The sequence below is a fragment of the Malus sylvestris genome, chromosome 5 (assembly GCF_916048215.2).
Source record: "Malus sylvestris chromosome 5, drMalSylv7.2, whole genome shotgun sequence".
NCBI lineage: Eukaryota > Viridiplantae > Streptophyta > Magnoliopsida > Rosales > Rosaceae > Malus > Malus sylvestris.
The window spans coordinates 28230037-28246121 of record NC_062264.1 but is presented as its reverse complement, the minus strand read 5'-3'; the positions used below and the strand labels follow the sequence as shown (position 1 = coordinate 28246121).

Sequence of the window (16085 nt, the reverse complement as noted above, 5' to 3'; positions counted from 1 at the left end):
GTGTAAAAATTTTCGAAACCTTTACAAATGTAAATAGTATTAACCTAACAATCTTTTATGTCTTCCAAACATAATCTTCCATGCAATTTCTAAGCCTGCAGCAATACGTGGGCTTTGATTTCTGATATATACTAAAAAAGAAAATTGCCTAAATCACTGTTCATTCTACGGTGTTATTCCATTTGGAGAACAATTTAGCCCTGCTCTTTGGTCTTTTACTTCATTTCTAGATTCTTCCTCCCCACACCGTTTCACTCTCTCGACCCACCTTTTCTGTGGATGTTTCCCCACCGTGTGAGACTGTAACTTGTTCTCCAAATAGTTTACCCAAACCACCACCATCACTGATTCATCCAAATCCATGAATTCGCAGAATCGTGCCGTACAACCAGTCAACAACGCAGAGCTCTCTTCGTCCATGGCAACCCATCGGTCCACCTCAACGCCGTGTGTGCAACAACTAGCACAATCCCAACCAGCAGCGGCACCCAAACATTCACTGTCGCCTGTGAAGAACAGCAGTAGAACCCATTTTGCTAAAGGTAAGCAATTTATCCTAATTTAGAATTCAAAAGTTATTTACAAAAGCAGTTTATCTACTCAAACCCAATGGAAATTGGTAAGTTATACGGTATAAAAAATCTGATAAAATCCGAACAAGAAATTTAGGTCTGGGTAATAAGGATTTTTTTTGGTAGTGAAAATCCGCAAAAAACACAGAAACAACAATTGATAAAATATCGAACCCAACGTATCCAGATGAGATTTTAAATTTTAACTTATTATTTTGATTTTTTTTTGTTGTATTTTAATTGCAGAGGATGACAAAGCTGTTGTTTGGTTTTGGCCGGAGAAAGGGAAGCCACATGAATGCCCAGTCCAGCTTTTCAACATAATACAACTGGGCAAGACGCAGAATACACTCTGAATCGGAGGGAGAAGAAGAAACGGTTACATTGTGTCAAAGTTTGTTACTTTTTGGTGGCTTAAGTTGGGGCATAAGTTTTCCGATGCTTTGAGTGTTTGTGCTCCTTTTTCTTAATCTTCATAACAATCATTCTGACTCTTTTTATCTCTGTGCAGACGTTTTCCAAAGTTGTTAGAAGTTGGGCATCAAAAAAGTTCATGACAGGATGGTGGGCATTTCTTTCTTCTGGCTCCTATTTCGTTCAAATCATGTTCATATGCAATACTATTTTCTATTTGATACTGTGTGTAAACCATCAATTCTGTGTTGTGGGGAGGGTCAAATATCTTTAGAGTTGGTAGATTTCTGATTATTCTTAAGATTTAGAGTTGAAAGATGGAATGCTTCAGTAGTGATAGGAACTTAAACTTAGATTGTTGGCATGTATTTATAATCTATTTCTCTCTTTCTGAAACTAGAAGTATGTTACAAGTTAGCTAAGACAGAGAACTAGCCCTTTGCCAGATGAATTCAAGAAATGTACAACTTAGCTTATTACAAGTTTTAGACTGAGCCCGCTTCATATAATTTTACACTAATGTCATATATGTGTGGATTTTTTTTGATGCATCCATTATGTAGTAGCTAATGAGATCAAAGCTTCGTTCTCCTTCTTTGAGACTGCTTTTTGCTCATATATATATATCATATTAGCTGCTCACTCTTTGCTCTTTTGCAGTGTGATCCTATTTCCAATAGCGATCACTTTCTATATCACATGGTGGTTTATTCACTTTGTGGATGGTTTCTTCTCTCCGATCTATGCTCAACTTGGAATAGACATTTTTGGTATGTAGTGTTCTGAAATGCATCCTTAAACCCATTATTTGATTGGTACATTCTAACTTGCATTAGTTATGGTCTTGCGGTTTGACGTTGCTGAGCCTGAGCTAGGTTCTTGACAGCCCACCTCGCCCCGTGAATCGCCCAACTTGCAAGGCAGAAAGTTTACCACATGATCTCGACCTCCTCATCATCGGCGGCAGTAGCGGCGACCACCAGGTTCACCTTTTTAATTTCATTTTAATTTTTTGCTTTTTTTTAGTGGATTTAAGAAAATGAAACGGATGATAATTTATAGGGTAAATTACATAGTAGTCTCTCAAGTTTGAGGTCTATTACAATCACATACAACTTCAAAACATTTCACTTTCATACCTCAACTACTATTTTATTTCAATATAGTACTTCCGATACATTTTACATCCATTAATCCGTTAAATACTGACGTGGCTGCCACATATATGCCATGTGGCTGCCAAATGTTTGCCACGTGGCAAATAAATTTTTTTTTTAAAACCTGAATTTTCTAAAAAAAAAAAAAAAATTTGAAACCCATATCCCTCACCCACCCCCTAGGAAAGAAGAAGGAAAAAAAAAAAAAAGGGATACCCATATCCCAAACACCCACCCCCCAAAACAAGCGACCTCCCCAGAAACCTGCAACAAGAAGATGAAGAAGAGGGGAGAAAAAAAAAGCCCCAGTCCGTCCCACCCGAGCCACCCCTTTCTCCCATCACCCACCCCCAAAAATTGCACCCAAGATTAGGTGGATCTACCACAAAACCAGTCTAAAAATCATCTCAAACTCAAAGTATTTTCAAAGCTCACCCACATTGAAAATCAAGAGATCTTGGTGCCGGGGGGGGGGGGGGTGTGGTCGCCGGAAGGTAGCCCGGGGGAGGGAGGGAAGGGTTATGTGCTTTTCTTCTGTTTCAATTTTTTTTTTTAGGTTTCTGGGAGGTCATTGGGGGGGTGGGTGAGGGATGAGGGACGGTTTTTTTTTTGAGAAAATTCAAGTTAAAAAAAAAAAAAAAAAGTTTTATTGCCAAGTGGCAGACATTTGGCAGCCACGTGGCATATATGTTGCAGCCACGTCAGCATTTAACGGATTAATGGATGGAAAATGTAACGGAGGTACTATATTGAAATAAAATAGTAGTTGAGGTATGAAAGTGAAATGTTTTGAAGTTGTTGTATGCGATTGTAATAGACCTCAAACCTGAGGGGCTACTATGTAATTTACCCTAATTTATAATGGTGAATTAATTTTTTTTTTTTTGATTTTTCCATTCAGTGTTCTGAGTGATCATCGAGCTGTGATAGGTTGGTGTTGGATTATGTAATAGAGTTAGCATAAGGCCTCGATAACGGTAAGCACTTCAAGAGGTATTCATAAAGAATCTGATCTGTTATAAAGTAGTTCATTCTTGGAAGTCAACCACAAATTTTAAATTAGGTTATAGATGCTATTGTTTGATTCTAGAATTTTAGCAAAGGGGTTAATCATTCTATTATCAACTCTCTCTCTCAGCTCACCACTCTCTCTCTCCAGGGCAACTCTCTCTCTGGCGCCTTGCCTTCTTTGGCCAACCTTTCTTCCCTCCAAGAAGTCTACCTCGACACGAACAACTTCATCTCCATTCCCGCTGGCTGCTTCATGGGCCTCTCAAGCTTGCAGATTTTGAGCATGAGCCAGAACATCAATCTCGACTCTTGGGTTTTCCCCTTGGAGCTCACTGAAGCTTCCAGCTTGGTCACTTTCGCTGCAGGTAATGTGAATTTATACGGGTCGTTGTCTGATATGTCCGATTTGTTTCCGAACATGCAAAACCTGAGGCTTTCTAACAATAGCTTTACTGGTCCTTTGCCCAAAACGTTTTCTGGATTAGGGATTCAGAACCTCTGGCTTAACAATTAGCTACTTCGTTGCAGGAAAAAACAATTTGTTTGTTGCAAGTTCATAAAAAAACTTCAAGCTCTGTTTTCCTTTTTTTCGGTTTTATTAGTTTATATGAATTTTAATATATTTTGTAAATGAGTAATAATAGAAAATTTAAAAAAAAAAAATTTACCAGGTTAATGCTGGGTTTTATGTATTAATTTATGGGTGTTGGTCAAAAGGGGTTTAAATATTTAGGTTTGATTGCTCTGTTTTATTTGGTTTTAGGGTTTTGGAGAGTTTGAATTTGGGGCAATGGGGTTCAAGGTTTGCATGAATCATTCGTGCAGAATATCCAATACACACAAATGAAGGAAAGGCTGATCTTTGTGGTTCGGCGGATTTGCCAGTCTCTGCTCCAAGTGCAGGTAATTTGTTAGCCCTCTTAGATTTGCTTAGCAAGTTTTAAATTTTCAACCATTTTTATGTTGTGATTTTTTCAATGATGTGTTTTATGGTTTTTGAGTTTAGAGACTTTGGACCCGGGTGCTTCTAGACATCTTGAAAAAGCGCAAGGAAAATATTTCAATCAAGGTAAGCGTCTCCAAGTCTTTAGTTAAACCAAGGATTGTCCACCCACTGTGTAATTGCTGATCAACTCTATGCTGATAACGTTTAAAGTGTTTTGCACATCGCATGGAGGTTGTTATTAATGAATAGACCAACAATTATCCACATTCTCTAAATAGGATTTAACACAATATGAAGTAAACCCAATACTTAGAATTGTATACCTCTCGGACAAATTAAGCACCCCTTAGTGTGGGTTTGTATATGGGATTTATCTTTTCTGTGTTTGATGATTGTAAATTGCCATGTATGCTTGAGATATGGTGTTGAAAAAGAGGCTAGTTTTTGGATTTAATGGCTTCCAAATCAATCAGTTATTTTATTACGTAATTATCTCAACTTTATTCTGAAGTAATTCTCTTTCTACAACAATGGTTTAAGGACTTCAGCCGGTACTCATTTAGTTATTTGTTAGTATGTTTTCTAAATAAATAAAAAAATCATGATTTGTTCATTGTTTGATCTTTCCATGAACTCTTTGTCTCAATATTGTTTCTACTTCTCAGTGTTTCAATATATTTGTATTTAGTTGATTAAATTTCTGTCTTTACAGTTTTAAAAGGAAGTTTCACAGTGTTTCCGAATGCAGGACAAGAGAAGAATGTGATGAGCCCCAAGAACAGTGAAGTAAGAAATTAAGTCCTGAGAAGTAAAGCATGTGAATCATTTTTGTTGTACATAGGTTGTTAATATAAAGTTAGTATAATCAGGTGCAAATTGATGATGGGAACAATTTATTTGCTCTGTGATTTGTACTTAGAAAGCTGCCATTTTAGTTGTACATAATCTCTTAATGTAAATTCAATAAAACATACATGTAAAGTGAAAACTTATTTTTACCATTTGGGTTTAACTGCTTTTATCGGTTTCTAAATTATTTGGAGATGGGTGTTTTAAAATGTGGGTATGGTTTCAAAACCCGCAGCAAAACGTAGGCATCTTTGCTTGTTCTATCTATACTAAAACCTGGCGGGAAAATCACTGTTCATTAACAGTGCTCAGCCGGTTTTGCCCCTGATCTAACGCATGGTTTTTGGGCTTCTTCAAGATGGTACATGAATTGGCGTTTTTGCCCCTTTCACATTTTATTTTGCCGCGTCTCGCTGGAGGTGGAAAGACATTTTGCGTTTTCTTGCTAGGGGTTTGTTTCCTGCTGATGACCACTTGTCGATCACTGAATCGACCGTGGCTTTTATCTTCTCTCTTATTTTTGTTGCTTTCCTTTAATTTCACTTCACTTTAGAGCTTTGGTTTAAGGCGGGTTGTGTGTTATTCTTGGTTCAAAATTTCATTGGTTAGGTTTGTTTGTCGTTTATTTCTTCTTGGTTTCTACTGTTTCAGGAGTTAAGTTTATGCGATGGGATTTCAGCTGCCATTTTTCAGCTGCTTTGTTTCCAGTTTTTAATTCCAGACAGGGATCTTTAATTTTGTAGATTTTTTTTGGTTAAACTCTTGGTAGGCTGTGATTTTGTATTTTTTTGTGGTTGTTTTTGCTGCGCTTGAACGGCTGTGTGGTGGCCATTTGAACGGCTCTGTAGTCGCGATTTCCAGTTGCGCCAGTTGGGGGTTCTTTCTCAGGTATTAGTTTTTTGTGCGTTGACGTAAAATTAGGTTTTTATTGTTTTAGAGGATTTGGATGATGTTTTTTTTTTTTTTTTTTTAAACTGAAATGGCCATATGATTTTTTCTTTCAGTTATTTGAATTTGTTGGGTTGTCTTTTGATTATTTTATTAGTAAGCATTTATGTATGATTGAGTTGCTCTGTAAAGATTTAAACTTGGGTTTTTTTCTCCCCACTTGAGGTTTTGTTGGCTGACATAATATTAGATTTTGATTGTTTTAGAGGATTTGGATAATGTTGGTTTTAAAACTGAAATGGCCATGTAATTTCTTCTTTCAATTTATTTTGGTTTTGCATTTTTTATTTTGTTTGTACCATACTTAATCAATTCCGAAACTAACGAGCACTGGTCAACGTTATACCATCAAGTACCCATAAGAGTTTCCCTCCAACCAGGAAGCCAATCACAGCACGACACGGGTCGACATCAGAAGCCAATCATAGCGCGACACGTGTCAACATCAGAAGCTAATCACAACACGACACGTGTCAATGTTAAAACAAAGCTAGAAACTCTCTTCTATAAAAGGAGATCATTCTCTCACAATATTTCCTAATGTCCGTTGTACTAAATAATTCACTAGTACTCACTAAAGGAGAGTTTGAACCTATGTACTTGTGTAAACCCTTCATAATTAATGAGAACTCCTCTACTCCGTGGACGTAGCCAATCTGGGTGAACCACGTACATCTTGTGTTTGCTTCCCTGTCTCTATCCATTTGCATACTTATCCACACTAGTGATCAGAGCAATCTAGCGAAGATCACAAACTTGACACTTTCTGTTGCCAAAGTCCTCACTGATTTTGTGCATGAACATTTGGCGCCGTCTGTGGGAACGACACTTATTCCCACTCTCTTCAGCTTTGTCAAGTTGGTTTCCACCATTTATACACTCTCTTTTGACCAGACATCCCTTTCCAACATGGGGAGCGAAGGAAGCCACAGCACACAAAATGACACCCCCTCGCACCTGGTGCGAAGCAACGAAAGAAGGAACAAAAGAAGTTTGCTCTTCATGCTAAAGTTGATGAGCTGGAGGCTCAGAACAACAAGATAACGATGAAAAATGAGATCCTCCAAGAGCAGTATGAGAAAGTCTTCGAGATGCTCCACGAGGCTAGATATACTAAAACATAAGAGCTCATCACCCTTGTGTAAGTCATCAACTGGGTGCCCCCCAACACGGAGGGTCATTTGCCCTCGACATGGGTATTCCTGTTGAGGAGCAAGCTACTCATCGAAATGGCGACCAACATGAGACTTCTCTCAACCTAGCTGCTTCGACCCGAAGCATGAGGAGTGGAGGAAGGCACCTCCTTACAGAAGGAGTGGAAGGATCGAAAGTCGTCTTTCACGACTGTCGAGACTTCTTAAAGCAACGTCAAGACAATCCCATCCATGTAAGCTCGAAGATCAATGAGCCAAGAGTCTCTGAAAGACTCGGTCCATTCACATGTCCTAGGCCGGCTACCAATTTGGGGAATGGGCAACAAGTTCTAGAGAAACACGAAGGTATAGAAGACTGAGAGATGTTCCGACATACATACCTCGGAAGTCAATACGGTGAGTCTAGAGAAAAATCACATGCTTTTGATCAAACCTTCCTACTTCCAAGAGGAGATAGAGATTTACGAAAGAAAGCTCCAGTGGTACATGACTCCACTCAGGACCCTCTTGTCCTACAACTTCTTAAGGAAGTAAACAAGTTGAAGGTCGAACGACAAGATGAGATACCTGATTGGAACCAACCTAAGCCTGGCCCTCTTACAAGGAGGATCCTCGACACCCCCTCCAAGCAAAGATAAAGCAGAAACTTGGCTTGTAACTCCATACTGGAAATGAAGACCCGATTGAACATCTTAACCTCTTTGAGTCGGCCATGGCATACCGGATGCACACCGACGAAGAGCAATGTCTTCTCTTCCCCTCCACCCTCTCTGGCGGAGCTCTAAACTGGTATTGCTGTCTTTCACCTGAGATGGTAGACTCATTTGAGGAATTGAGGAAACTGTTTGTTTCTCAACACATTTTCCAGACCGATCGCTTGCACTCTACGGATGACTTATACACTATTCGCCAGAAGCCAGACGAGTCATTACGTATCTATGCTGGCTGCTTCAGCCATGAGTATTCTTGTTGTGCCGAGGCAGACGACAAGACTGCCTTCAAAGCTTTCACGACAGGCCTACGTGACAGTTTCTTTAAGTACATGATCAATGCCAACACTTGGAAGACTTACTCTGAGGTGATGGTACATGCTTATAACCATGCCTCCGCCGAAGCAAGGACATACCAAGAGAAGCCCCCAACAAGCATCCCCTATCAGTAAGTGCGGAGTGGAAGCCAGACCCACCCAAATGAGAAGACTTTAACCTTCCAAACGAAAGCGGTGCCTCCCCTTGCTTTACTTAATACTTTGCCAAGTTAACAGACATATCAATCTCAGGGCAAAAGGAAAGATTTCCATCCTCATCAGTCTCATTTTAGTAAATGGAGTAAGGGACACTACCGCGATTACCAATGGTATCGCCATGATAATCCCCGACCTCAGGCAGTCAACACAGTGGGTCAAACACATGACAGGACATGCCCTACCCCGAGGTATGAGGCATACATACCTTTGAATGCCACATGCGTGGCCATTTACCCCAGCATAGCACACCTGATACCAAAGCCAAAGCAGAGGCACCCGGATTACAAGCCCACGAAGAACACGGGCACGTTTTGCTGCTACCTCGAGCATAACGGCAATGACTACGAGAAATGTATCACCATTCGTGATCATATTGACGCTTTGGCACGTGAAGGAAAAATTGATCAATTCCTCATTCACCCTCTAAGGGGTAACTGTAACCAACGCCAGATGAATGTGATATATTCCATAAGTGGCGGCACACCCATATCTAAATCTTCCAACAGGGCAATGAAAAATAATGAACAAGCTTTAGGGCCTGGCCACCAAGTGTTTCATGTGGAAGACATCAGGGGAGGCAAGTATCAAAAGCCTAACTGGGATCCAATATATTTCTACCCTTAGGAAGAAAGAGGTATCATCTACCCTCACAACGACCTAGTGATCGTGGAAGTTCACATAGCTAACTTTGAAGTACGACGAATCCTGGTAGACACGGGGGCTTCAGTCAATATCATGTTTGCTGAAGCTTTCAGGGCACTTAATGTAGCTGAACACTTGCTCGATCGCTCGATTTCTCCTCTGATAAGCTTTTCCGGTGATATCGTACCTTTAGGGAGCATACACTTACCTTTCACCATTGGTACAAGCCCTTACACAGCTACCATTACCACTAACTTCCTGGTGGTTGATTGCCCAACGACATACAATGTCATCTTCGGACGCATAGGCATCAATGATCTCAAGGCCATGGTATCCACACATATGTTGTTGATGAAATTTCCAACCCCTATGGCAATGGTTACCTCAAACAAGATCAACTTAGTGCACGATCATGTTACACCTCTTAGGTTAAGCAACAACACATGCCTGTGCCTAAGGAAACCTTTTCTATACATGGCCAAGTCATAAAGACCAGCCCAGATGAAGCCAACTTGGATCTTCACGGTACCAATAGTCAACCCGACGATTCTCGAGATGACTCTTTCACCCAGCAAGCACAACCCGCTGAATAGTTGGAGAAGGTCTTTATCTCAAAATATTATCCGGATCGCATGGTGAAGATTGGCACCACTTTGTCACCACCCATTTGGTTGATATTGATCTATTTTTTGCAAGAAAACACTGAGGTCTTCGCCTGGTCATACAAGAACATGCCAGGCATCTCTCCCGATATCATTTGTCATCGCTTAAGTATTGACCCCAAGACCAAGCCAGTGAGACAGAAGTGAAGATCATATGACGTTAAACGGTACGAAGCAAGGAAAGCAGAAGTTGAGAAACTCAAAGGCATAGGCTTCGTCCGCGAAGTCAATTATCCAACGTGGGTAGCAAATGTTGTCCTTGTTAAGAAGAATTCGACAAAGGAAAGTCTCCTGCTCCAAAAGGTCTTGTGGAGAATGTGTGTCGATTACACCGACCTAAACATATGATGCTCGAAGGATAGCTTTCCTCTTCTTCTCATAGACAGACTTATAGACTCTACGGCAGGGTGTGAACTCCTGAGCTTCATGGATGCTTACTCAGGATACAACCAAATCCTGATGAACCCTCTGGACCAAGAACACACAGCCTTCACTACTGATAGGAGACTATATTGCTATAAAGTCATGCCATTCGGCCTAAAGAATGCAGGAGCGGCTTATCAGAGACTAGTCAATTCAATGTTCGTCGAACATATTGGGAAAAACATGGAAGTTTACGTTGATGATATGCTAGTCAAGAGCAAACATGCTGACCAACACATCACCAACCTATTTGAAACTTTCACCATTCTGAAGAGGTATCGAATGAGGTTGAACCCCAACAAATGTGCATTCGGCGTAGGCTCTAGCAAATTTTTAGGTTTCATGATAAGCCAACGAGGCATTGAGGCTAATCTCGAGAATATTAAAGCAATCATCGACATGAAGGAACCGGTAACTTCAAAAGACATCCAGAGCTTTACTGGCAAGGTGGCAGCCTTAACTAGGTTTATCTCTAAGGCCACAGACAAATGTGCTCCTTTCTTCAAAGCACTTAAGGGAAGTAAGAAATACATTACATGGATTGATGAATACGCCGAGGCATTTAAGAACCTCAAGGTCTACATGAGTAAAGTCCCTATGCTCTCCAAACCTGAGGTTGGTGACACTCTCATTATCTATCTATCGGTATCGGCTTTAGCAGTAAGTTCCATTCTCATTCGAAATGATGGTAATGTCGAACGACCTGTTTACTACACTAGCAAGGCCTTACAAGATGCGGAGACACGATACTCCAACATTGAGAAATTAGCTCTAGCATTGGTCATGTCTGCTCGAAAACTTCGCCCTTACTTCCAAGCACACTCCATCATCGTGCTTACCAATCATCCTCTTCGATAGATACTCCAAAGTCCTAACACTTCGGGGCGAATGATTAAATGGGCAATAACATTGGGTGAGTTTGACATCTTCTACCAACCAAAGCCAGCTGAGAAGGGCCAAGCAGTGGCAGACTTCATCGCCGACTTCACATATCCTGTTGACGTTGTTTCTATGCCTAAAGAAGCGGTTTCATTACCCTCGGAAGCTTAGAAAATAGAACCAACAACCCCAACATGGAGTCTATATGTTGATGGCTCGTCCAACCAACAGTGTTGTGGAGCACGACTATTCCTTACGACCCTTGACAAAGTGGCGATGGAGTATGCTCTTCGTTTCAAATTCAAGGTGTCGAACAATGAGGCCGAATATGAAGCCCTCCTAGCAGGCTTACATTTGGCCAAACACCTTGGGGTTAAACGAATTGATATATTCAGTGACTCCCAATTGGTGGTTAACCAGGTCACCAACAACTTTGACTCTAAGGATAGCTCCATGGCAGCATATCTAGCACAAACACAATTGTTGCTTAAGCACTTCCACTACCAGATCACCCAAATTCCTCGAGCGGCAAACAGTCATGTAGATGCTTTGGCTCACCTCGCCTCAGCCGTGGAAGACAAGATTGGGAGAAAAACGAATTTATGGTGCCAACAAGAGCTTCATCAAAGGAGTTCAACCACAATTCTCAAAAGATTCACACACTCTTGATCAGGACAGTGTGAAGCAAAACCAATTTATGGTGCTAACAAGAGCTTCATCAAAGGAGTTCAACCATAATTCTCAAAAGCTTCACACACTCTTGATCAAAACAGTGTGAAGCAAAACCAATTTATGGTGCCAACAAAAGCTTCATCAATGGAGGGCAACCACAATTCTCAAAAGCTTCACACACTCTTGATCAAGACAGTGTGAAGCAAAACCAATTTATAGTGCCAACAAAAGCTTCAACACCAAAGCTTCAACACAAAAGCTTCACCTACAAAGCTTTAACACAAAAGCTTCACCTACAAAGCTTCAACTCCAAAGCTTCACCTACAAAGCTTCAACCCAAAAGCTTCATCCACAAAAGCTTCAACACAAAAGCTTCACCTACAAAGCTTCACCTACAAAGCTTCAACCCAAAAGCTTCACCTACAAAAGCTTCACACACTCTTGATCAAGATAGTGTGAAGCAAAATCAATTCATGGTACCCAACAAAGCTTCCACCTCAAAGCTTCACTTACAAAGCTTCACTTATAAAGTTTAAATATATATATATATTTGGAAATTCGAATATTCGGAAATTCGAAAATTCGAAAATTCAGAAATTCAAAAAAAAAAAAAAAAAATTGCCCAGGCCTCTTTTTCTTTGGGCCTAACAACTTTCACAAAAAATATATATGAAGGAGGAGTGTTGGGTTACCACTTAGAAATTAGTTACTTTGGAAACTTGGCTACTAGCAAGGCACCTCTTTCGTCAACCCCCTTGACCGGAGACTTGGGGGACTCCTACCATATGCTACTGCACCTTGATACTCGGAAGTCTCACGTCCACTCAGTGACTTGGATTTTTCAAGTCTCCAACCGAGAAGTTTTCCTCACTCGGAAAATTAAGGGAGCATTACCTCAACCTACATGCTTCACTCAAAAAGCTTCAAAATACAAGCTTCAACAAAAGAAAAAAAAATTCAAAGAACTTAGTCAAGGAGGCCTTGGTGTATTTAACACAATACGTTGAAATGAAACAACGATTATTTATTGATATCTCCGATAAGTTACAAATATGTACATATACATGAACCAAAATAAACAAACAAGAGGGAGCCTTCATAAAGGTTGCTCAGGAGAAGTATCAACAGTCGGCAGAGCCTCAGGAAGAGGAGGCACCAGAGGGTGATCATTAGGAGCCTCAGTACTGGGCATAACCTTATAAGAAGGAGGCATTGAAGGTTGATCATTTGAAGCTTCATTACGCAGTACAGCCCCAGAAGATGAAGGCAATAAATGCCTTTGGAACAAACCCACAAGCCTCTGATGATCAAGTAAAATCTGACCATCAGATTCGTACAGCTAATCAAGCTTCCTCTTCATGTTTGTAGCATAGTCATGTGCCAGCATGTGCAATTGTTTATTCTCATGCTTGAGCCCTCTGATCTACTGTTTGAGACTTATCACTTCAGCCGCCAATGATTCAACTTGGCGGGTTCGAGCAAATAGGCGATGGGCCATATTAGACACAGAACCTGCACACTGAACACTGAAAGCCAGAGAATCCTTAACAGCCAACTCATCAGACCGTTTGGAAAGTAGTCTGTTATCTTTGGAAGTGAGAAGGTTCCTGGCCACCACCGCAGCGGTCATATCATTCTTCATCACAGAGTCCCCAACGGTAAAAGGACCAGTAGGGGATAAGAAGGATGGGCGCCATACGTTGTCTTGGGGAGACATGGCTGCCTCTTCACCAAAGTTCAAGTCAAAACGACGGTCAGATGGGCCAGACATTTTCAAAAATGATGAAGGAAAAATAAGGTCCAATAAATATTTGAAGTACAAAACAAGGGGAAAATTACTACAATCAATAACTCTTTGAACGTACTTCTTGCACACAATTGGTGCCCTTATAAAAGAAAGAGCAGCATGGCCGTTTGTTCAATAATTGAAGATGCACCACTCTCCGGATTTTGAGAAGTAGATTTTCATGAGTAAAAACATGTCGTCAGCTCCTCGGGTACCACATATAACTTTACCAAAGATTTCTGACAAAGTTTAGACACATAAATTTTGAAGGTCCAGCTACACTACCATTACCCACAAGGGTAAAGGAATAGCACCACTGCTTGATAACTGGAAAGTCCCTATGTGTGTCAGCCTTTATGCTCCATGGCAAGGCAGACTGGCAAAAATGCCCAACCTTTATTCACATCTAGAAAACACTCATAACATGATTACTTGCTCAAAAATCGAAGAGGCACCGCTCTCCGAATCTCGCAAGCCAGACTCCCACCAGGATTTCTTTCTCAAAAATTGAAGACGCACCGCTTTCCGAATCTCGAGAGCCAGATTCCCACTAGGATTGCTTTCTCAAAATCGAAGAGGCACCGCTATCCGAATCTCGAGAGCCAGACTCACAACATGATTACTTTCTCAAAAATTGAAGAGACACCGCTCTCTACATCTCGAGAGCCAGATCCTCAATAGGGTTGCTTGTTCAAAAATCGACGAGGCAACGCTCTCCGAATCTCGAGAGCTAGATCCCCAACATGATTGCTTGTTCGAAAACCGAAGAGGCACCGCTCTCCGAACTTCGAGAGCCAGATTTCCTTGGATAAAATTTGTCTGCAATCTTCACATGCAACATCAGCTTTCCAGATACCATATACCACTTTTTCAAAGTGCTTTGACAAAGTTAAAACACGTGAATCTTGCAGCTCCCACTACATTGCTATGACCGAGAAGGGTAAAGGAACATCGTTACTACTGGTTGTTGAGACAATTCCTATATATGTTGACATTCATCCTTCACAGCCAGGCAGACCTGCAAATTTAAAAAAAAATGCTAAACTTTTCTTCATATCCGAGAGGGCACTCTCAGTAGAGTCTCTCGAAATACTTAGCTTCTTTTCCCCCCGATAATACCTCTGCAAACAAGCCACACAACACCAGAGCAAGAGTATCTCATATCATTATGGTTAAAAGCAAGAGTATCCCATATCATGATTTTTCCCTATCTTTTCCTTTGCCCTTGTTTTTACTTGCAAGACAAGGAGAAAGAGAGCAATCAGTTAGCACTTGGAATCAAGCTTCCAGTCAGGAACTAACTGCCTGGAACTCTTTGCCTGATTACTTACCTGGCATTGCTCTCGAGTACTCATTTTCAACATCTTATGCTTCCAGAAAAGATACCACATCTGCCTGAGGAATAGATAGGGCAAGTGAGAAGGAGCATGTGGAGACAAGCGCAACAGAACACGTGCCGATACATCCACTACTTTGTCAACAACAAAAGTATCCCATATCATCAAAAGCCAATCATAGCGCGACACATGTCAACATCAAAAGCCAATCACAACACGACACGTGTCAATGTCAAAACAAAGCTATAAACTTTATTCTATAAAAGAAGATCATTCTCCCACAATATTTCCTAATGTCATTTGTACTAAATCATTCACTAGTACTCACTAAAGGAGAGCTTGAACCTATGTACTTGTGTAAACCCTTCACAATTAATGAGAACTCCTATACTCTGTGGACGTAGCCAATTTGGGTGAACCATGTACATCTTCTGTTTGCTTCCCTGTCTCTATCCATTTGCATACTTATCCACACTAGTGACTGGACCAATCTAGCGAAGGTCACAAACTTGACACTTTCTGTTGTACCAAGGTCCTCACTGATTTTGTGCATCAACATATTTGTTTATTTTATGTCATCTTAAAAGAGTGGAATTAACGGAAGAGAAAAATAGTTCTTGCATTATATATATATATATATATATATATATATTTTTTTTTTTTTTAATTTTTTTTTCAATACACATTTGTATGATGTGAATGTGGTTTAGTTAAGCAGCGGTCGTGGTGTGTTGTGTTTGCTTTCCTAAATGAAATTAAACTCATCTGGGTGCAACTTGATAAATTCTGAAGAGAGTTAGATTAAATAGTATTTCTCTTCCATTGTATTTTCTTTCCTTAGTCAAACTGAGCTCATGGTACCATTCTGTTTTCTTTTTTCCAAAGTTTACAAATTTTGTTGTTTGACATAAAATTAGGTTTTGATCGCTTAGTCAATTTGGATATGTTGCTTTTAAAACCGAAATTAGTGCAATTTGCATTTCAATTTGGTTTGGTTTTGGATTTTTTTAGTTTTCGATGTTTGCTTGGTTGGTGTACAGTGAGGTTTTTTGTTATTTTAACTCAGTGTGAGCATCATGCAGCTTACCCAGTTCCTTTTTTAGGTTTTCGCTTGTAGACAACGCACCTTATAGATCCACTTTTTTGGACTCAAGCTTACTGGCAACATCCTTGAGATGCGACACTTCGGCACGCATGAAGACAAGCTCTTCGTCCTTGGCAAAACAAGCAGATCGTAGCTCCGAATTGACACTCTCAAGGTCCTTGACCACCGGTGCAACATGACTGACTTTCTTCTCTATAGTTTTCAACATCGTCTGAGTCGCACTAAGCTTAGCCTTTAGATCGACGACCTTCTGATGAACGACCTTCCAAAAGTCAAACCGGA

General features: G+C 40.4%; 1 protein-coding gene across 10 annotated transcripts; it reads left to right on the top strand.

The window, feature by feature from the left end:
- The first annotated feature begins 210 nt into the window (after positions 1 to 210).
- Positions 211 to 5088, top strand: LOC126620712 (receptor-like kinase TMK2). 10 transcript variants are annotated; one of them, XM_050288977.1, is made up of 8 exons: positions 211 to 542; positions 819 to 966; positions 1084 to 1136; positions 1873 to 1969; positions 3103 to 3120; positions 3303 to 3519; positions 4813 to 4886; positions 4961 to 5088. In XM_050288977.1, the coding sequence occupies exons 2-8, from the start codon at positions 871 to 873 to the stop codon at positions 5006 to 5008; spliced, it is 603 nt and encodes a 200-aa protein (XP_050144934.1). In that variant the 5' UTR covers positions 211 to 542; positions 819 to 870; the 3' UTR covers positions 5009 to 5088. The 10 variants fall into 10 exon arrangements, 2 of the variants coding, with proteins under 2 accessions (XP_050144934.1, XP_050144933.1); XM_050288976.1 differs by having other exon boundaries at positions 3282 to 3519; XR_007622613.1 differs by having other exon boundaries at positions 1823 to 1969; positions 3045 to 3120; positions 4849 to 5088.
- The last annotated feature ends 10997 nt before the right edge of the window (positions 5089 to 16085 follow it).